The following is a 23,781-nucleotide window of genomic DNA, read 5'->3' on the forward strand; positions in this document are numbered from 1 at the left end:
CAAATTTATCTCATAATAATCTACTTAGCTATGCCCTAAGAACACTTATCCAAAATCATCTCTCTGCTAAAATTGACTTCCAAATGCTAATTACCAGTTACTAGCATCAAACTTCATTATCAAACCTCAATATTTCGCATGACGATAAAAATAACAATTCAAAAGAATAATTACAAATTAATTTCAATCAATAAAAATATGATTATATGCTTACTACTAAACAATCATGATGACAATTATCATATTTGATTTTCGTATACGAGTCTGATAATTTATATAATATCCGAATAATTAAAGTAGTCAGAGCAAATCAACGAAGCAATTTTTTTTTAGTTTTTCTCTATTTCAATATGGTGGGCCCCACCTCTTGCGGACATTAGTGTTTGAGTTGTGTTACACATGTCAAACTCAAAAATTAATACATGATGACCGACAAAGCATGATGAAATTGACTGTTCCTAACTGTTCCATACGTCTAAATCGATCCAGATCCAATAGTGAGCGTGCTAGAAATGATAGAATCCATTCACTCAACAGTCTTACCAGATCGGCTCTATTATTATATATATGAAAAAATAAATTAAAAAATTATAATTAATTATTAATACGGTGAATCTTTTAGGGTTTAACGTGGACACAAGGTAGTCAATGAACCATCCTATCTGGCAAATCAAGGATCAAAGCCAGCAGCCAAAGGTCAATGGTCATACTCTATATGATTGGTCCTGTCTCGAAGTTCGTATGGCATGGATCGCTGGGCTATCTCCGCCTCTCTTCTGCTCGGCTACCTCTGCCTCCCTACTGCTTGGCTACCTCTGCCTTTGTGTGACCAGGCCACCTCGGTCTCCCTGCTGCTCGGCTACCTCTACCTCCCTGCTGCTCGGTTACCTTTGCCTCCGTGTTACCAGGTCACCTCGGCCTCCCCGCCGCTCGGCTATCTCTGCCTCCGTGTTACCAAGCCACCTTGGCCTCCCTACCACTCGACTACCTCTGCCTCCGTGTTACCAAGCCACCTCGACCTCCCTGCTACCCAGTCGCTCTGGCCTTTGTGTCGATTGATCATCTTAGTCTCCCTACTGCTTGTGGCCGAGCCCTCTACGCTGCTCCACCACCATTTTTGTCCTTTCCCTACTAAAAGGCAGTTTGATGACGTCTAACTACAAGACACTCACACATGAGAGCTATATCATAAGGAGGAGACGGTTGCTAAACTGTCAGGCTTTCACTTGCTTGGATTTCTATTCTTGGTTAAAGGATAAGAGCGGTTTACACGCTCAAGCCTCCTAGCAGTTACTAGGCCTGTAGGTCCTGTCTCCTAGATGCTTACATACTAGCAAACTTGTTAGAAATGTGGAGAACTTGTCCCCCCGGATACCTTACTTCACTGTCGTTCATCTCTGTCGGTATATATATACTTCGGCGCAGGTATGAGAGGGCTCTGGAATCTTCAGCCTTTTCAAGCTTTACTGTTTCTTCTTTCTTTTGATTTTAGTATTGACTTGAGCGTCGGAGTAGCCCCGCCAGAATATCCAACGACCAACTAATCCTCTTTTGTATAGTGTCTTTCTCTTCCAGGTTCTCCTGATCTGCAAGGTTTGTCATGGTCTGCATGGCATAATTTTTGACGGGTGGATCTCCGATATTTAACTGGAACAATTATGATAGAAAAAAAATTATTTAACTTTATCAAGATTTGATTTTTTTATCCTTTTCTATAAATATGTTTCATCATAATTTATTTATTTATATTTTGAAAATAAATTATATTAAATAAATTTTTTTATAGTGAGATCTCACTGTTCAAATGACCCATATTAAAAAATCTCGTCTGAAATTTTTTAGAGTAAGAAACCACTGTTGATCCTACTGTCGCTACAGTTGAGGGCGTGTATCTCGCACGATCGCAATAGATAAATTTGGTGGCGAGGAGCATCAATTTGTTCGTATCATTTAATCCAGCGATCTATTGCCGGAGGCGGCGGCATCATGCAATGTTGACTATAATATGGTGTACTGAAATAAAACGTGGATGATTTGATTTGAAGATACCAAGATGCGACGTTTATCTGACGACTCATTATTAAAGCTAAAGGGTATTACTTTTGTCTGTTGTTGAGATAAAGGTTGATTAATCCAATACATATTCAATCATTATCCATCTAAAAATTAATTTTTATTGTTCTTTTTTATTTCTCTATTGAAGATTTAATTTGAATATCGGAATGATTGACCCAGCACACTTTTATCATATATTTTAACTCTCTTTCTCTTTTAAATTTTACATACTCCAATCACGACCGCTGCTGCGATGCAAAAAAAAAAAATGATAAATTTTAATCAATTTCATAGACTCAATCCCTGGGGTGATCGGTCCGGTCCTACAGAAGTTTTCCACCGACCACTAGGGTAAATCAGGAAAGCGCATACGGTGGCCAATCCAGATGCCCAACATCCTTTGATTGCGTTCTCCATTTGGAAGAGTAGGACAAAGAAAGAAAGTCATTGTCTCATAATTATATATGAAAAAGTAAATTAAAAAAAATATAATTGATCATTAAAGAAAAAAATATTATCTCAACTTGATCGAAACATTTATCCATTTAACTCACCCAAAACCATCTATTTGCTCTAATTGACTTCAAAATGCTAATTACTATTTATTAGCACCAAATATCAAATCGTGGAATACTCAATATCTAATTTATGAATATGTAAAAGTCTATATTTCGTTAAGAGACCGATGATCTGGTTCCGTTTGAAATTTCTGTTTTACAGAAAATAATATTTATTAAATGAATCCAATCAATGAACTATCCATACAGATACGTTACCTATTAGATTAGGTCAAGCATCCGATCAATGTACTGCCCATCACATGGTCTCGTCGATTTTGATTGGTCAGAAATTGCAGACAAGCTTACTCCTATTTGAGCAATCATACATTATATAAAAAATGTAGTAAAAATTTAACAAAAGGCACTCCTATTTATTATGATGATGTCATAAAGAAGAAATTCCTTCCTTTTTATAAAGCGTTAATTATAAGAAGAAACACTTTATTATTATTATTATTATTTAAAAATAATAATTTTATAATTATAATTTTTTATTTTTATTTAACAAATAAAATTAATAAAATAGAAAAGTAAATCGTTGTTCAACAATACAAAATTAGTCGTTCAACGATTTCTTATTAAAAAAAATATATTTTTAATCAACTTGTTACTTTCATTCGAGATGAATAAAAATTTTAAAACTATTTTATAAATCTTTTAAATTATTCAAATATGAAAAAAAATAAATACTTACATTCATCTAAATATCGAATATTTTACTCTCGCACACGTACCATATGCTTAAAAAATTTAAAAATATTTCATATGTTCTATTATATTCTCTAAATTTCTAAAAATTTTAAAAACATTGATAAATTCGAGTAATATTGCCGCAGCTCCATTTGGTATGTATTCATCTCAAGATTGGTTCGTTGTTTATGGCTAATTTAGGATGACATCTCTATTGTACGTATTTTCTTCTCTTTAACCATTAGTTATGTCTTCCAATGAATCAAAAAGGACAGGTGTCGATGAATCTATCAATGATAAAGAACCCATAATACAATCTTCTGTTATAGGAATTCAATGACCACCACACTCATCACACATACAGTACAAATATGAACCGGGAGATAGACGACTTGAAATGAATAGTTTGATCTATCGATGAAGGTGTGATCTTTACAAAGTCATGGATCACTATCAATACCGATGCAGTCATTGATAATGTCTAAAAAACTCAAATTTTTTTGAAATGTATCACGGATTATTATAACAAGTATTGGTCCACTTAAATTGTGTCGAGAATTTAGAAACAGTTAAAATCATATTTCTATAAATTCACGCCGATGGCAAATAAATTTTCTATAAACTATAATAATTTTTATACTCATTAGTAAAGTAAAGCGATTGAAGTGATAAAAATATATTAGAGAATACACTGAATATGTGGAAAGCCAATAACAATAACAAAAACTTAGAGCATATGCATGTATAGAGGGTTCTTAAAGGAGAGTATGCGAAATAAGAATCACAATTAATTAGTCATCACTCTAGTAAAAAGGTAAGAATATCATACACTTCCAAATCAAAATCTATCTGAATACGAGTATTGACGTGGACAAATGTAAAGCTCTCATTCGTCTAATAGGGCAAAAAATAATGAACAAGAAGGGCAAATTCAAAATTAGAAGGAATAAACCATTAGATCGATAAAATATTTAAAAATATCAAATGTAAAAAATAATTTGACAGGAAACCAAAGTTCTTCACAAGAAGTATATATGAAAATACTAATGAGATAACATTGGGGATTATAAAATTCTTATAAAAAATACCAGTAGGATAACAATGGAAGAACTTTATATTATATGAGAAAATAATTTTTAAAAATTAAACAGAGACGTGACCTATAACATTTAATATTATTATAATTTATATTTTCTATAAACCTATAATATTTAATATTGTTATAGTTTATGTCTTTTATCATCTATCTAACTGTAGCATAGTATTGATGTAAGTAATCATATGGATTTAAATTTTATAAAATTTTGATTTTATTTTATCAATTATTATTTATACAAAAAATTCTATATAAATTTAAATAATATTATATATATATCTGATCTCCTGCGCTAGGTCCGCGATAAAAAATTTTAAATGGCCAAAATAGAAATAGTAATATTTATTATTATTATTTTACTTACAGTTAAATTATTTAAGATTTTTTTTTTAAGATCTAAGAGTTGAATTATAGTATTAAATATAAATAAATTTTTAAAGTGAAAAAAATTTAAGTGCTCACGAGATATATCAGATTGTTATCTCGCACTTCTCATCCCGTATATCCGGTGAGTAATTAATTTTTTATTTAATATTATAATTTAATTTTTAAAATTTAATAGGAAAATTTAAAATGATTCATGATCATAAGTAAAAATAAATAAAAAATAATTATAAAATGATACTGTTTACGTCGAAAATATTTACGGGCACCTGATATCTTCGTATCAGATTATATATATATATATATTTTAACGAGGCAAGAGACTATGTGAGATGTCTTACTAATGCATGCTAGAAATTGTAGAAACGATAACGATATTTAATTGTTAGATCCGATAGAATCCACATATATCTCTAAAACGGTACGATATTGTCCACTTTGAACTCACACCCTTCATCTTATAACCCCATGATGTTTTTCATGTATTTCTAATGTTGGACTTTTAATTTGATTGTACCCCAACAATTTACCCCTCAAACAAATGACTACTACGCGCCCCCCTTAACGGTCCCAACAGAAGCCCCCCTTAACGGTCCCAACAGACCCCTTACTGGTCCGAATCCCAACGGATTCACCCTCTTAATGGTTCTAATAGACCCCTTACTAGTAGCCCTCTAATCATTCTTTTGTAAGGGTCTCCACATGACACCATATAGATATGCTTTGATACCATTGTTAGATTCGATGAAATCCACATATATCTATAAAATGGTATGATATTATTCACTTTGGGCCCACGCACTCATGATTTTATTTTTGAACTTTACCTAAAAAGTCTCATACCAATATAGATATCTCCATCTTATAACTTTAGCATCTTTTTCATGTATTTCTAATGTGAGACTTTTGATTGTATCACAATATTAATTTGACAAGCACGATCACGATGGTATAAATTTGGTGACCAAAAGCAGTTTGTTCCCACGTACCATTTTGATCAGAATAATCCGATGATCTATTGCTGCAAGCGGCATGCGGCAGGCGGTGGCATGTTCTATCAATCTTCTCATTTGCTTGTTGCCTCGTGGCTTCTCTTCTTCGTGTTCTGTCTCCGGTGGACACTGTCCAAGAAATTATCGATCGGCTATCCGCCTACGGTGTCGGGTCTCCTTGTCTTTGGGAACCTCCACCAGCTCGGCTCCCTCCCGCATTGCTCCTTGCGAGCGCTCGCCCAGAAGCATGGCCTCGTCATGGTCCTTCGCTTGGGTCGCGTCCAGACCGTCGTCGTCTCCTCGCCAGTGGGTGCTCAGGTCTTGAAGACCCGCGACCTCGCCTTCGAGAGCCGCTCGAAATCGAGCCTCGCCGACCGACTCTTCTAATGTTCGCAAGACCTGGCTTTCAGCAAGTACGACCAGCCATGGTGCCAAATGCGACACATCGGCTTCCTCCACCTCCTCAACAAGAAGCAGGTGTTCTCCTTCCGCAAGGTCTGTTGGAAAAATAAAAGATGTTTGTAGAAGCAAGATCTCACTTACGTGGAAGAGGAACAATAAGGAAATACTAAACTCTATTTTTTTTTTATCTGCATTCTTTACAAACAATTGACATATTTATAGGCTACTTAACATAACTTATGTAAACCCACTAACTTCAAGATTTTATCCCACTTGCTCCATTAATGCAACATAACCATCACTACTCGCCACCTCATCAACACACTAGCTCCATATACCATATTATCACAAAATTAAATTTAATTTTCAACACCCCCTCTTAAACTTAATTTTGCGACTCCAAGCAAACTTTACATTTTGATAAAGTTTTCAAATTTGAGCGATTTGGTGAAGATATCAGCAGCTTGATCTTGAAATTTTGTGTATTCCACTTGCACTTCTTTTCTTATGATGCACTCTCTGATATAGTGATAGCAACATATCAATATGCTTACTTCTATCATGGAAGACTGGATTCTCTGCTAGTGCTATTGTAGACTTGTTGTCAACTCGAATCTTGGTTGTGTTTTCTTGTAGTAAATTTAGCTCCTTTAATAAATTTCTGAGCCAAATAGTATAACAAACACATAAAGTTTAGCCACGTTCTCCTTCACAAGTAGAAAGTGTGACAATAGGTTATTTTTTTGACATTCAAGTGAATGTTGTATCTCTTATATAGAACACAAATTCGGTAGTACTTTTTCTATCATCCATATCTCCACCCCAAGCACTATCACTATATCTTTCAAGTTTAAAATTATTAGATGACGAATAAAGCAATCCAAAATCTGTCGTACCTTTGATATAGCCTAAAATTTTTGTAGCGATTTTAAAATGGGTGATAGTTGGAATCTCCATGTAGCGCCTAACAAGTCCAACGACATAAAGAATATTAGGCCGTGTGCATGTCAAATATCGTAAACTTACAACCAAGCTCTTGAAAAATGTTGGGTCAACACTTTCTCTTTCATCATGCTTTGACAGTTTGACTCCATATTCTATTGGGGTGTTTATAGGCTTGTTGTTATCCATCTTGAACTTCTTTAATATTTCTTTTGCATAATCTTCTTAAGAGATGAAGATTGTGTCTTCCCTTTGCTTTACTTCGATGCCCAGATAATATGTCATGAGCCGAATATCTGTCATCTCAAACTCCTTAGTCATTATTTTTTAGAATTTTTCAAACATACTTGGATTGCTTCCAGTAAAGATCAAGTCATCGACATATAAGCAGACGATCAGAATATCTACATCCGTATTCTGAATATAAAGTGCATGCTCATAAGGACATTTGATGAAGTCTTTCTCTTGCAAGTACCTGCCTATCCGGTTATTCCATGCCCTTGGTGCTTGCTTTAGCCCATAGAGAGTCTTCCTCAATTTTAGAACTTTATCTTCTTGCCCTTTGACTTTATAACCTGATGGTTGTTGAATATAGACTTCTTCTTCTAGAATTCCATTAAAGAAAACAGATTTTACATCCATTTGATGTATTCTCCACTTATTTTGAGCTGCTAAAGAGATGATTAGTCTAACAATTTTTAATCGAACAACGAGAGCAAATACCTCATTATAGTCAATGCCAATTTTTTGACTATAGCCTTTTGTTACCTACTTTGTATCTTTCAACTTCCTCCTCTGACATTCTTCTTTGTTTTGTACACCCACTTCACATCAATTGTCTTGTGTCCTTCAGAAAGTGAAGTTATATCCCATGTGTCATTCTTCTCAATTGCCTTGATTTCTTGATCAATTGCATCTTTCCACTTTTTGCTCTTTATAGCTTCTTGTAAATCCATAGGCTCGCAATTGGCAAAGAGATAAAATAGAGTAAGATTATCTTGATTCTCTGTTAACTCATAAATATCTTGTAAACTCCGGATATGTTGTACTCTTTCACTTGAAGTTGATGCAAATGAATTTCCTTCAGTACTTGAAGTTGATGTTACTAGTGGAGTAATATGCTCCTCTCTTGTTTGCTTCATCCTTGATTGCTCTTTATCTTCTTCTTCAAAGTATGGGAAGAAGTTGTAGCCTTCATTTTGAGATTCTCAATTCCATTCTTCTTCTTTAGCAAATATGACATCATGATTGATGATTATCTTTCCAGTATCTGGATTATATAGCTTATATGCTTTTGAGTTGGTGTTGTTGGATCGATGTGGATTGGCAAGAGGGGGTGAATTACTCTTGTAAATAAAACTGGATCTCTTACATAACTTTACAAGGATAAATGTTAGTTTCAACAATTAAATAAACCCAACATAAATTAAATTAAATAAACTTAGTAAAAGGCGAATACAAACAGATGTACTTGGTTACAACCTAAGTGGTTGTAAGCCAAGGCGGTTGAAGCTTACTATCAAAAACTCCTTGTAGGGGGAGAAGCCTCTTATAGACGTTTGTAGCATAAGACGGAAGCTAAGAAAAATATTACAATTGAAGTCTATTTTTCTCTTTAGCTTCTAAGCCTATTTATGACCTACGCAAACTAATCTTGATCGTTGATTGTAGATAGGATTTGATCTTGATTGTTTATCTTTGATAAAGGATAAATATTATCCTTTAAAAAATAAACGTTTATCAACGTTTGAATCATCCTTGATTAAGGATAATCTCTATCCTTAATTTCACCGATGATTAAAAGCTGGAGCGCACGTTGAAGCCACTTCAAATTTTGACTTGGTCAAAGTCAACAGAGTTAACTCTTTTAGAAACATCGTTTGGGTGATTTTTGATCAACCAGAGTTAGGCTCACCTGAACCCGACTCTGGCCTTTCGCCCCTAGAGCGTCCTTCCTCTCGGCTTCTCGTTCCTCGGACGCCGCGCACGTCCTTCTCGCTCCACTGGTGTACTCTTCCACAACTTTCGCGTCCCTCAGATGCATCGAGCCCGTCGCGCGGCTCACTCCCCTGTGTCATCCTTCTTGACCGCTGCGTCTTCCGCTCGACTTTCTTTCCTCCTAAGCTCCTGCACACTTAGACAGATGGATCAGACCACAACAGGACCTAACCTAACTTAGCTGATCATATCAAAATCAACCAGGGCACCAACAAGTGTCGTAGCTAATAAAAATGAACTTCTTGTTCTTATCATCTAACTTGCTTCTTGATTCGTCAGGCACATTAACATGGGCTATACTTCCAAAAACTTTTAGATGAGAGATCTCAGGTTTCCTTCCGCTCCATGCTTCTTATGGTGTCTTGCCCCACACACTCCTTGTTGGTGACCGATTGGCTAAAGTATACTGCACATGCAATCGCTTCTGTCCAAAATTCCTTTGGCAACCTATTGCTTTTGAGCATGCTCCTTAGTTTGCTATGTCAAAGATGATTCTATTTTTTCTTTTCACCACTCCATTTTGTTGAGGTGATTTTGGAACTGTTAAAGATCATCGAATTCCATTTGCTTCACAGAATTCTTAAAATTCTATTGAAGCAAATTCTCCTCCTTGATTAGATCGCATGATTTTTATCTCAAAGCCGCTCTCCTTTTCCACCATAGCCTTGAATTTCTTTAATACGTCGAAGATCTCCGATTTTTGCTTCAAGAAATACATCCAAGTTTTTTGAAAAAAATCATCTATGACGAGAAGGAAATATTTACTATTATCAAGTGAACTTGGCTTTATTGGACCACAAACATCTATGTGTATGAGCTCAAGCTTGCGGCTTTTCGGCTCTTGACTCTTTCATAAAGTTTTTCTGAAATGTTTCTCAACTAGACATGCATGTTTCATATAATTGATCAGGATGTTTGATGCAAGGTAGTCCTCTCACCATCTTCTTCGTTGAGAATAATTCTAGTCCACTAAAATTGAGATACCCTAACCAAGTAGTATATTTGTAGCAAGCATTTAGACATTTGGCAATATCAAACTCAAAAGTCAAAAGTCGATGACCGAGGAGGCAACAAAATGACATGCATGATCAACATGGTAAAATTTGAGTGTTCCTACTGTTTCCAGACGTCTAAATCGATCCAACAGTGGGCGTGTATCTTGCACGATTGCAATGATATAAATCATCTATGAAGAGAAGGAAATATTTACTCTTATTAAGTGAACTTGGCTTTATTGGACCACAAACATCCATGTGTATGAGCTCAAGCGGCTTTCGGCTCTTGACTCTTTTATAATATTTTTTTTGAAATGTTTCTCAACTAGACATACATGTTTCACATAATTGATCAGGATGTTTGATGCAAGGTGGTCCTCTCACCATTTCCTTCGTTGAGAATAATTCTAGTCCACTAAAATTGAGATACCCTATCTAAGTAGTATATTTGTAACAATCATTTAGACACTTGGCAATATCAAACTCAAAAGTCAAAAGTCAATGACCGAGAAGGTAACAAAATGACATGCATGATCAGCAGGGTGAAATTTGAGTGTTACTACTGTTTCCAGACGTCTAAATCGATCCAACAGTGGGCGTGTATCTCGCACGATCGCAATGATATAAATTTGGTGGCGAGGAGCAGCAATTTGTTCGTATCATTTTGATTGGAATAATCCGGCGATCTATTGCCGGAGGCGGCGGCATGTTTTATCAATCTTCTCTTGTGCTTGTTGCCTCGTGGTTTCTCTTCTTCGTGTTCTGCATCCGGTGGACACTGTCCAAGAAATCACTGGTCGGTCATCCCCCTGCGGTGCCTGGTCTCCCTGTCTTTGGGAACCTCCACCAGCTCGGCTCCCTCCCGCACCGCTCCCTGCGAGCTCTCGCCGAGAAGCATGGCCCCGTCATGGTCCTCCGCTTGGGCCGCGTCCACACCGTCGTCGTCTCCTCGCCGGCGGCCGCCCAAGAGGTCTTGAAGACCCGCGACCTCGCCTTCGCGAGCCGCCCGGACTCGAGCCTCGCCGACCGACTCTTCTACCGCTCGCAGGAGATGGCCTTCGGCAAGTACGGCGAGCCGTGGCGCCAAATGCGGCGCATCTGCGTCCTCCACCTCCTCAGCCAGAAGCAGGTGCACTCCTTCCGGAAGGTCCGCGAGGAGGAGGCCGCCACCCTCGTCGCCAGGATCCGCGCGGCCTCCGGCCCGGTGAACTTGAGCGACCTGATCATCGACTTCACGAACGACCTCATCTGCAGGGTGGCGCTCGGGCGGACGTACGCCGACGCGAAGGGCAGCGGCAGCCAGCTCCGGGCTCTCTTCGGGGAGTTCACGGAGCTCATGGGCCTGTTCCCGGTGCGCGACCACATCCCCTGGTTGGCCTGGATCGATTGGCTGAGTGGCCTGGACGGCAGAGTGAGGAAGATCAGGCTGGAGCTCGACGCTCTGCTCGAGAAAGTCATAGCTGAGCATCGCCGGAGGAAGCTCACTGCCAAAATCGACGCTGACGACATGGATCTGGTCGACATCTTGCTCTCTTTCGGCGATAGAAACGACGACGAGGACGACGCCTCTTCTTCCTCCACCAACATTTCGCTAACCATGGACAACATCAAAGGCCTCATTTGGGTAATCTCTCTCTCGCTCTCTCTCTCTCTCTCTCTCTCTCTCTCTCTCTCTCTGCTTTCGAACAAAATAAAATTTAATTTTTCGATCTTCTTCCTCTGCTTGACATCGATCTATATCTTCCTTTTGCAGGACATGGTTGTTGCAGGAACTGACACGACGAGAGCAACGCTGGAATGGGCAATGGCGGAGCTAATCCGGCACCCCGAAGAAATGGCAAAAGTGCAAGAGGAGATCCGGCGAGTCGTCGGACCCGGAGGAGAAGAAATAAGAGAAGAGGCCTTCAAAGGGATGGAGCGATTGAAGGCGGTGCTCAAGGAGACACTCCGTTTGCACCCACCAGGTCCTCTGTTGCTCCCTCGTGAATCCACGAAGACCACCGAGCTCCAGGGCTACCACGTCCCCAAGGGCACGAGGGTGGCCGTCAATGTCTGGGCGATCGCAAGAGATCCTACTTTGTGGGACAAGGCTGAGGAGTTCCAGCCGGATAGGTTCCTGCTGGGAGATTCCGGTAATGATGCTGGTACTGCACTCGACTTCAAGAGGAGCGACTTCAGGTACCTGCCGTTCGGAGCAGGGCGGAGAGGCTGCCCAGGCATCGGATTCGCCACGGTCACCGTGGAGGTTGCCCTCGCGAGCTTGCTGTACTATTTCGACTGGGAGATGCCCGACGGGATGAGCTCCGAGGAGATGGACATGGACGAGGTGTTTGGGCTCGTCGTGCAAAAGAAATCGAGCGTCATTCTACAAGGAAGGCCTTTCAAAGCTTAAGCATAATAATAATAATTATGATGTGAATGCAATATTGAATATGGTCTACTGAAATAATTAACAACTTATATTTCTATTTTTGTTTTTATTAGATGGATTATTGTTGTGGACACTAGTAGGACGCGACGCCCTCATCTATAATAAGAAAGTCAAATGTTCCACTAAAATGGAAGTTAATGTCGAGTTAAAAAGTTTGGTATACTACTTGACACTTAGTCGGTCCTTCCGTTGCAACCCTAATTAGCTCGATTGACCTAGGGTCATGTGACTCGGCTCGATCTCCATGGACTTTGGATTGTGTTTTATTTCGTATCCCCACATGGTTAAAATTTATAGGCTATTGATGCCGAGATAGATAAAGGTCTACATGGTACATGGTGAGTCTTTACTCGATCAACATAAATTTTTCATAGGATATATTAAGTCGAGCCGACTCAACTAGTACAATTGTCGACCTCCTTCGATAAGTCTTTTCGATAAAGATCGATATCTCAATCAGCTTAGCCCTACCAAATCGACACTTTTGCTCGTCTCATCTCACCCCCGCTAAACCAACACTCTTACGCAGTTGACTCAGTTCCACTGATCCGATGCCTCTCCGTTTAACATGTCAAATCTCTTACTCGAGCCCTTGAATTGGTCATAGATACACGGTATCACACATGGATTATCATAAACACGTGAAACAACAAAGCCTCTAATCCTATGCGATCTTCCACAAGCTAAAACGTGAGTGATTTGACTTGAAGATATGATGATGTAACGTTTACCTTATTGCAATAGGACGATCCATTACGGAAGCTAAAGGGTATTATTTTTGTTGTTATAAAAGAGTCTGCTGTTGAGATAAAGGTAGGTTGATCGAATACACATTTATCAATTATCCATCTAAAGATTAATTTTTACTATTTGCCTTCTCCATTTATCTGTTGAAAACTTGACTTGAGCAGCGGAATAATTAAGCCAGCATGCTCCTATCTTATATTTGATCCTTGTCCAGTATAACAAATTTATCTCATAATAATCAACTTAGCTATGCCCTAAAAACACTCATCCAAAATCATCTCTCTGTTAAAATTGACTTCCAAATGCTAATTACAGGTTACTAGTATCAGGACCCGCGGTTCGATCCCCAGCTACGGCATATTTGCAAGAATTTTCTTCCAAATGGGGAAAGGTTACTAGCATCAAACTTCATTATCAAACCTCAATATTTCGCATGACGATAAAAATAACAATTCAAAAGAATAATTACAAATTAATTTCAATCAATAAAAATATCATTATATAATTACTACTAAACAATCATAATGACAATTATTATATTTATCATATTTGATTTTCGTATATGAGTCTGATAATTTAAATAATATCCGAATAAAGTAGTCAGAGCCTCAGAGGCAGAGCAAATCAACGAAGCAATTATTATTATTATTTTTATTTTAATTTTTCTCTATTTCAATATGGTAGGCCCCACCTCTTCCGGACATTAGTGTGTGAGTTGTTACACATGTCAGTAGTCAAACTCAATAATTAATATATGATGACCGACAAGGCGACAAAATGACATGGATGAACAGCATGATGAAATTTGAGTTCCAGACGTGTAAATCGATCCAACAGTGGGCGTGTATGTCGCACGATCGCAATGAGATAAATTTGGTGGCGAGGAGCAGCAATTTGCTCGTATCATTTTGATTGGAATAATCCGGTGATCTATTGCCGGAGGCGGCGGCATGTTGTATCAATCTTCTCTTGTGCTTGTTGCCTCGTGGTTTCTCTTCTTCGTGTTCTGCATCTGGTGGACACTGTCCAAGAAATCACCGGTCCGTCATCCCCCTGCGGTGCCCTGGTCTCCCTGTCTTTGGGAGCCTCCTCCAGCTCGACTCCCTCCCGCACCGCTCCCTGCGAGCTCTCGCCGAGAAGCATGGCCCCGTCATGGTCCTCCGCTTGGGCCGCGTCCCCACCGTCGTCGTCTCCTCGCCGGCGGCCGCCCAAGAGGTCTTGAAGACCCGCGACCTCGCCTTCGCGAGCCGCCCGGACTCGAGCCTCGCCGACCGACTCTTCTACCGCTCGCAGGAGATGGCCTTCAGCAAGTACGGCGAGCAGTGGCGCCAAATGCGGCGCATCGGCGTCCTCCACCTCCTCAGCCAGAAGCAGGTGCACTCCTTCCGCAAGGTCCGCAAGGAGGAGGCCGCCGCCCTCGTCGCCAAGATCTGCGCCGCCTCCGGCCCGGTGAACTTGAGCGACCTGATCATCGACTTCACGAGCGACCTCATCTGCAGGGTGGCGCTCGGGCGGACGTACGCCGACGCGAAGGGCAGCGGCAGCCAGCTCCGGGCTCTCTCCGGGGAGTTCACGGAGCTCATGGGCCTGTTCCCGGTGCGCGACTACATCCCCTGGTTGGCCTGGATCGATTGGCTGAGTGGCCTGGACGGCAGAGCGAGGAAGATCGGGCTGGAGCTCGACGCTCTGCTCGAGAAAGTCATAGCTGAGCATCGCCGGAGGAAGCTCACCGCCAAAATCGACGCTGACGACATGGATCTGGTCGACATCTTGCTCTCTTTGGGCGATAGCAACGACGACGACGCCGCTTCTTCCTCCACTAACATTTCGCTCACCATGGACAACATCAAAGGCACCATTATGGTAAACTGTCTCTCTCTCTCTTTTCGAACAAAATAAAAACTAATTTTTATATATTTTATATAAATTGAATTTACAAAAAGATATGGACTGTTATTTTTTCGTCATTATATATCTAGATCTTCTTCCTCTGCTTGATATCGATCTATATCTTCCTTTTGCAGGACATTATTGTTGCAGGAACTGACACGACGAGAGCAACGCTGGAATGGGCAATGGCGGAGCTAATCCGGCACCCCGAAGAAATGGCAAAAGTGCAAGAGGAGATCCGGCGAGTCGTCGGACCCAGACTCAGAGGAGAAGAAATAAGAGAAGAGGCGTTAGAAGGGATGGAGCGATTGAAGGCGGTGCTCAAGGAGACATTCCGTTTGCACCCACCAGGTCCTCTGTTGCTTCCTCGAGAATCCATGAAGACCACCGAGCTCCAGGGCTACCACGTCCCCAAGGGCACGAGGGTGTTCGTCAACGTCTGGGCGATCGCAAGAGATCCTACTTTGTGGGACAAGGCTGAGGAGTTCCTGCCGGAGAGGTTCCTGGGAGATTCCGGTGATGATGCTGGCGCCCTGGACTTCAAGGGGAGCGACTTCAGGTACCTGCCGTTCGGAGCAGGGCGGAGAGGCTGTCCAGGCATCGGATTCGCCACGGTCGCTCTGGAGGTTGTCTTCGCGAGCTTGCTGTACTATTTCGACTGGGAGATGCCCGACGGGATGAGCTCCGAGGAGATGGACATGGAGGAGGTGTTTGGGCTCGCCGTGCGAAAGAAATCGAGCGTGATTCTTCAAGGAATTCCCATCAAAGCTTAAGCATAATAATATAATAATAATAATTATTATGATGTGGATGACATGTTGAATATGGTGTACTCAAATAAAACGTGGATGCTTTGATTTGAAGATACGAAGATGCAACGTTTATCTGACGACTCATTATTAGATGAAGGTAGATTAATGGAATACATATTCAATCAATTATCTATCTAAAGATTAATTTATATTTCTCCATTGAAAATTTAATTTGAGTATCAGAGTGATTGAGCCACACATTCCTATCCTATATTCTAACTCTCTTTCTCCCTTAAATTTTATATACTCTTCATTAATATAAAAGACAGTTGGTTGGTTGTTCATCCTAACAAGTGATCTCAAGTAGGAATACATCCTATAGGTAGAAGATCTTGTAGAAAAAAATATATTCCAAAGTAAATTTGTGGAACAGTGATTGGAGAGCCGGCTGTTGGCAAGACTAGCTTCGGCCAACAGACTCCAACGACGACCGCTGCTGCGATGCAAAGATAGCTTGCAAGGAAGAGTAGGAGAAAGCAAGAAGGTCATTGTCCCACAACTATATGTGAAGAGGTAAATCGAAAAGTTATAATTGATCATTAAAGAAGAGGATATTATCTCGACTTCATCAAAATTCGATCCTTGTTTATTACAATAAATCTGTTTGTAATAAAACTCAATTATGCCCTAAGATCCTCTTCCATTTAACTCACCCAAAGTCATTTCTTTGCTAAATTAACTTCAAAATGCTAATTACTATTTACTAGCACCAAACCTCAGATCGTGGAATACTCGATATCTAATTTATGAATATGTAAAAGTCTATATTTCGTTAAGAGACCGATTATCTGGTACCGTTTGAAATTTCTTTTTACAGAAAATAATATTTATTAAATGAATCCAATCAACGAACTATCCGGACAGATATGGTACCTATTAGATTAGGTCAAGCATCCGATCAATCCTCCACTGTCCATCACATGATCTCGTGGATTTTGATTGGTCAGAAATTGCAGACAAGCTTAACATGAACTCTTATTTATTATGATGATGTCACAAATAAAAGAGCTCTCTAATAACAAGAAGAAACTCCTTCCTTTTTTATAAACTTCTAGAGAGAAGTTAATTATGAGAAGAAACGCTTTATTATTATTATTATTATTTAAAAATTATAATTTTATAATTATAATTTTTTACTTTTTATTTAACAAATAAAATTAATAAAATAGGAAAATAAATCGTTGTTCAACAATACAAAATATTTAGTCGTTCAACGATTTCTTATTAAAAAATATATTTTTAATATTTATTTATTTAATCATCTGGTTACTTTCATTGGAGATCAATAAAAATTTTAAAATTATTTTATATATCTTTAAATTATCCAAATGTGAAAAAATAAATACTTACATTCATCTAAATATCTAATATTTTCTTCTCACGTACCATAAGCTTCAAAAAATTTAAAATATTTCATATGTTCAATAATATCCTCTAAATTTCTAAAAAAAATTTAAAAAATTGATAAATCTAAGTGACATTGCCTCAGCTCCATTTGGTACGTATTCATCTCAAGATTGATTCGTTGTTGATAGCTAATTTAGGATGACATCTCTATTGTACGTATTTTCTTCTCTTTAACCATTAGTTATGTCTTCAAACAAATCAAGAAGAATGAATCAAGAAGGACAGGTGTCGATGAATCTATCAACAACAAAGAACTCATAATATATATCATCTTTTGTTTAAGGAATTCAATGACCACCACACTCATCGCACATATAGTACGAATATGAACTGGGAGATAAATGACTTGAAATGAATAGTTTGATCTATCGATGAAGGTGTCATCTTTACAAAGTCATGGACCACTATCAGTACCGATGCAGTCATTGATAATGACTAAAAGAATCAAGATTTTTGAAATGTATTACGGATTATTATAACAAGCATTGGTCTGTTGAAATTGTGTCGAGAATTTAGAAAGTTAAAATCACATTTTTATAAATTTGTGTGGATGGCAAATAAATTTTTTATAAACTATAATAATTTTTATACTAATCGGTAAAGCGATTGAAGTGATAAAATTATATTAGAGAATACACTAAATATGTGGAAAGTCGATAACAATAATAAAAGCTTAGAACATATGCATGCATAGAGGATTTTTAGAGAGGAGAGTATGCGAAATAAAAATCACAATTAATTAGTCATCACTCTAGTGAAAAGGTAAGGATATCATACACTTCCATATCAAATCTGAATACGAGTATTGACGTGGACAAATGTAAAGCTCTCATTCGTCCAATAGGGCAAAAAATAATGAACAACAAGGGCAAATTCAAAATTAGAGGGAATAAAGCATTAGATCGATAAAATCTTTAAAAATATCAAATGTAAAAAATAATTTGACAGGAAGCCAAAGTTCTTCACAAGAATTATGAAAACACTAATGAGATATATAATATTGGGGATTATAAAATTCTTATAAAAGACATCAGTAGGATAACATTGGAAGAACTTTATATTATATGAGAAAATAATTTTAAAAAAATTAAATAGAGACGTGACCTATAATATTTAATATTATTATAATTTATGTCTTCTATAGACCTATAATATTTAATATTGTTATAGTTTATGTCTTCTATCATCTAACTGTAGCGTAGTATTGATGCAAGTAATGAGATGGATTTAAATTTTATAAAATTTTGATTTTATTTTATCAATTATTATTTATATAAAAAATTCCGTGAGTAATTATTATTTTTACTTAATATTATAATTTAATTTTTAAATTAAAAAAAATTAAAATGATTCATCGTAAATCAAAATAAATAAAAAATAATTATAAAATGATACTGTTGGCGTCGAAAATATTTACCAGCACCTGAGATCTTCGTATCAGATTATATATATATATATATATATATATATATATATATATATATATATATATATATATATATATATATATATTAATTTTAACGTGGTAGGGGACTATATTTGAGATGTCTTACTAATGCATGCTAGAAATTGTAGAAACGATAATGATATTTAATTGTTAGATTTTTTCCATGTATTTTCAATGTAAGATTTTTGATTGTATCTCAAAAATCAATCCTTCAAACAAATGACCACTACGAGTACCCTTTAACGGTCCCAACGGACGGTCCCAACAGACCCCTTACTGGTTCGGTCCCAACGGACCCGTCTCTTTAACAGTCCCAACGGATTCCTTACTAGGAGCCCCAATCATTCCTTTGTGAATGTCCCCACGTGGCATGATATAAACTTGCTCTGATACCATTGTTAGATCTGATGCAATCCACATATATCTCTAAAATGATATAATATTATCCACTTTGTGTTCACATCCTTATGGTTTTGTTTTTGAGTTGTACCTAAAAGATCTCATACTAATATAGATATCTCCATCTTATAACTCTAGCATATTTTTTAAATATTTCCAATGTGAGACTTTTGATTGTATCTCAACATTAATTTGACAAGCACGATCGCAATGGTATAAATTTGGTGACCAAAAGCAGTTTGTTCCCACGTACCATTTTGATCGGAATAATCCGGTGATCTATTGCCGTAGGTGGCAGGTGGCGGCATGTTCTATCAATCTTCTCATTTGCTTGTTGCCTCGTGCATGGTTTCTCTTCTTCGTGTTCTGTCTCCGGTGGACACGGTCCAAGAAATTACCGGTCGGCTATCCGCCTATGGTGCCGAGTCTCCCTGTCTTTGGGAACCTCCACCAGCTCGGCTCCCTCCCGCATTGCTCCCTGCGAGCGCTCGCCCAGAAGCATGGCCTTGTCATGGTCCTTCACCAGGGGCCGCGTTCACACCGTCATCGTCTCCTCGCTGGTGGGCGCTCAAGAGGCCTTGAAGACCCGCGACCTCGCCTTCGCGAGCCGCTCGGACTCGAGCCTCGCCGACCGACGCTTCTACTGCTCGCAGGACCTGGCTTTCAGCAAATACGACCAGCCGTGGTGCCAAATGCGACGCATCGGCTTCCTCCACCTCCTCAGCAAGAAGCAGGTGCTCTCCTTCCGCGAGGTCTGTTAGAAAAATAATAAAAGATGTTTGTAGAAGCAAGATCTCACTTATGTGGAAGAGGAACAATAAGGAAATACTAAACTCTAATTTTTTTTTTATCTGCATTCTTTACAAACAATTGACATATTTATAGGATACTTAACATAACCTATGTAAACCCACTAACTTCATGATTTTATCCCACTCGCTCCATTAATGCAACATAACCATCACAACTCCCCACCTCATCAACACACTAGCTCCACATACCATATTATCACAAAATTAAATTTAATTTTCAACACCCCCTCTTAAATTTAATTTTGTGACTCCAAGCAAACTTTGCATTTTGATAAAGTCTTCAAATTTGAGCAATTTGGTGAAGATATCAGCAGCTTGATCTTGAAACTTTGTGTATTCCACTTGCACTTCTTTTCTTATGATGCACTCTCTGATATAGTGATAGCAACATATCAATATGCTTACTTCTATCATGGAAGACTGGATTCTCTGCTAGTGCTATTGTAGACTTGTTGTCAACTCGAATCTTGGTTGCGTTTTCTTGTAGTAAATTTAGCTCCTTTAATAAATTTCTGAGCCAAATAGTATAACAAACACATAAAGTTTAGCCACGTTCTCCTTCACAAGTAGAAAGTGTGACAATAGGTTATTTTTTTGACATTCAAGTGAATGTTGTATCTCTTATATAGAACACAAATTCGGTAGTACTTTTTCTATCATCCATATCTCCACCCCAAGCACTATCACTATATCTTTCAAGTTTAAAATTATTAGATGACGAATAAAGCAATCCAAAATCTGTCGTACCTTTGATATAGCCTAAAATTTTCGTAGCGATTTTAAAATGGGTGATAGTTGGAATCTCCATGTAGCGCCTAACAAGTCCAACGACATAAAGAATATTAGGCCGTGTGCATGTCAAATATCGTAAGCTTACAACCAAGCTCTTGAAAAATGTTGGGTCAACACTTTCTCTTTCGTCATGCTTTGACAGTTTGACTCCATATTCTATTGGGGTGTTTATAGGCTTGCTGTTATCCATCTTGAACTTCTTTAATATTTCTTTTGCATAATCTTCTTAAGAGATGAAGATTGTGTCTTCCCTTTGCTTTACTTCGATGCCCAGATAATATGTCATGAGCCGAATATCTGTCATCTCAAACTCCTTAGTCATTATTTTTTAGAATTTTTCAAACATACTTGGATTGCTTCCAGTAAAGATCAAGTCATCGACATATAAGCAGACGATCAGAATATCTACATCCGTATTCTGAATATAAAGTGCATGCTCATAAGGACATTTGATGAAGTCTTTCTCTTGCAAGTACCTGCCTATCCGGTTATTCCATGCCCTTGGTGCTTGCTTTAGCCCATAGAGAGTCTTCCTCAATTTTAGAACTTTATCTTCTTGCCCTTTGACTTTATAACCTGATGGTTGTTGAATATAGACTTCTTCTTCTAGAATTCCATTAAAGAAAACAGATTTTACATCCATTTGATGTATTCTCCACTTATTTTGAGCTGCTAAAGAGATGATTAGTCTAACAATTTTTAATCGAACAACGAGAGCAAATACCTCATTATAGTCAATGCCAATTTTTTGACTATAGCCTTTTGTTACCTACTTTGTATCTTTCAACTTCCTCCTCTGACATTCTTCTTTGTTTTGTACACCCACTTCACATCAATTGTCTTGTGTCCTTCAGAAAGTGAAGTTATATCCCATGTGTCATTCTTCTCAATTGCCTTGATTTCTTGATCAATTGCATCTTTCCACTTTTTGCTCTTTATAGCTTCTTGTAAATCCATAGGCTCGCAATTGGCAAAGAGATAAAATAGAGTAAGATTATCTTGATTCTCTGTTAACTCATAAATATCTTGTAAACTCCGGATATGTTGTACTCTTTCACTTGAAGTTGATGCAGATGAATTTCCTTCAGTACTTGAAGTTGATGTTACTAGTGGAGTAATATGCTCCTCTCTTGTTTGCTTCATCCTTGATTGCTCTTTATCTTCTTCTTCAAAGTATGGGAAGAAGTTGTAGCCTTCATTTTGAGATTCTCAATTCCATTCTTCTTCTTTAGCAAATATGACATCATGATTGATGATTATCTTTCCAGTATCTGGATTATATAGCTTATATGCTTTTGAGTTGGTGTTGTTGGATCGATGTGGATTGGCAAGAGGGGGTGAATTACTCTTGTAAATAAAACTGGATCTCTTACATAACTTTACAAGGATAAATGTTAGTTTCAACAATTAAATAAATCCAACATAAATTAAATTAAATAAACCTAGTAAAAGGCGAATACAAACAGATGTACTTGGTTACAACCTAAGTGGTTGTAAGCCAAGGCGGTTGAAGCTTACTATCAAAAACTCCTTGTAGGGGGAGAAGCCTCTTATAGACGTTTGTAGCATAAGACGGAAGCTAAGAAAAATATTACAATTGAAGTCTATTTTTCTCTTTAGCTTCTAAGCCTATTTATGACCTACGCAAACTAATCTTGATCGTTGATTGTAGATAGGATTTGATCTTGATTGTTTATCTTTGATAAAGGATAAATATTATCCTTTAAAAAATAAACATTTATCAACGTTTGAATCATCCTTGATTAAGGATAATCTCTATCCTTAATTTCACCGATGATTAAAAGCTGGAGTGCACGTTGAAGCCACTTCAAATTTTGAGTTGGTCAAAGTCAACCGAGTTAACTCTTTTAGAAACATAGTTTGGGTGATTTTTGATCAACCAGAGTTAGGCTCACCTGAACCCGACTCTGGCCTTTCGCCCCTCGAGCGTCCTTCCTCTCGGCTTCTCGTTCCTCGGACGCCGCGCACGTCCTTCTCGCTCCACCGGTGTACTCTTCCACAACTTTCGCGTCCCTCGGATGCATCGAGCCCGTCGCGCGGCTCACTCCCCTGTGTCATCCTTCTCGACCGCTGCGTCTTCCGCTCGACTTTCTTTCCTCCTAAGCTCCTCCACACTTAGACAGATGGATCAGACCACAACAGGACCTAACCTAACTTAGTTGATCACATCAAAATCAACCAGGGCACCAACAAGTGTCGTAGCTAATAAAAATGAACTTCTTGTTCTTATCATCTAACTTGCTTCTTGATTCGTCAGGCACATTAACATGGGCTATACTTCCAAAAACTTTTAGATGAGAGATCCCAGGCTTCCTTCCGCTCCATGCTTCTTGTAGTGTCTTGCCCCACACACTCCTTGTTGGTGACCGATTGGCTAAGTATACTGCACATGCAATCGCTTCTGTCCAAAATTCCTTTGGCAACCTATTGCTTTTGAGCATGCTCCTTAGTTTGCTATGTCAAAGATGATTCTATTTTTTCTTTTCACCACTCCATTTTGTTGAGGTGATTTTGGAACTGTTAAAGATCATCGAATTCCATTTGCTTCACAGAATTCTTAAAATTCTATTGAAGCAAATTCTCCTCCTTGATTAGATCGCATGATTTTTATCTCAAAGCCGCTCTCCTTTTCCACCATAGCCTTGAATTTCTTTAATACGTCGAAGATCTCTGATTTTTGCTTCAAGAAATACATCCAAGTTTTTCGAAAAAAATCATCTATGACGAGAAGGAAATATTTACTATTATCAAGTGAACTTGGCTTTATTGGACCACAAACATCTATGTGTATGAGCTCAAGCGGCTTTCAGGCTCTTGACTCTTTCATAAAGTTTTTCTGAAATGTTTCTCAACTAGACATGCATGTTTCATATAATTGATCAGGATGTTTGATGCAAGGTAGTCCTCTC

The 23,781-nt window shown here is 38.2% G+C and overlaps 1 protein-coding gene and 1 pseudogene across 1 annotated transcript; both read left to right on the forward strand.

The window, feature by feature from the left end:
• The first annotated feature begins 10,786 nt into the window (after window positions 1–10,786).
• On the forward strand, window positions 10,787–12,506 carry LOC141841607 (cytochrome P450 736A117-like). The gene is made up of 2 exons (XM_074729789.1): window positions 10,787–11,738; window positions 11,868–12,506. Exons 1-2 carry the CDS (start codon window positions 10,821–10,823, stop codon window positions 12,504–12,506), a joined length of 1,557 nt encoding a protein of 518 aa, XP_074585890.1. The 5' UTR covers window positions 10,787–10,820.
• Window positions 12,507–14,139: 1,633 nt separating this feature from the next.
• Window positions 14,140–15,955, forward strand: LOC141841757 (cytochrome P450 71A1-like; annotated as a pseudogene).
• Window positions 15,956–23,781: the final 7,826 nt, after the last annotated feature.

This window comes from Curcuma longa, chromosome 11 (genome assembly GCF_044706935.1).
Source record: "Curcuma longa cultivar G26 ecotype Majalengka, Jawa Barat chromosome 11, ITB_CL_G26_1.1, whole genome shotgun sequence".
NCBI classification, from domain to species: domain Eukaryota; kingdom Viridiplantae; phylum Streptophyta; class Magnoliopsida; order Zingiberales; family Zingiberaceae; genus Curcuma; species Curcuma longa.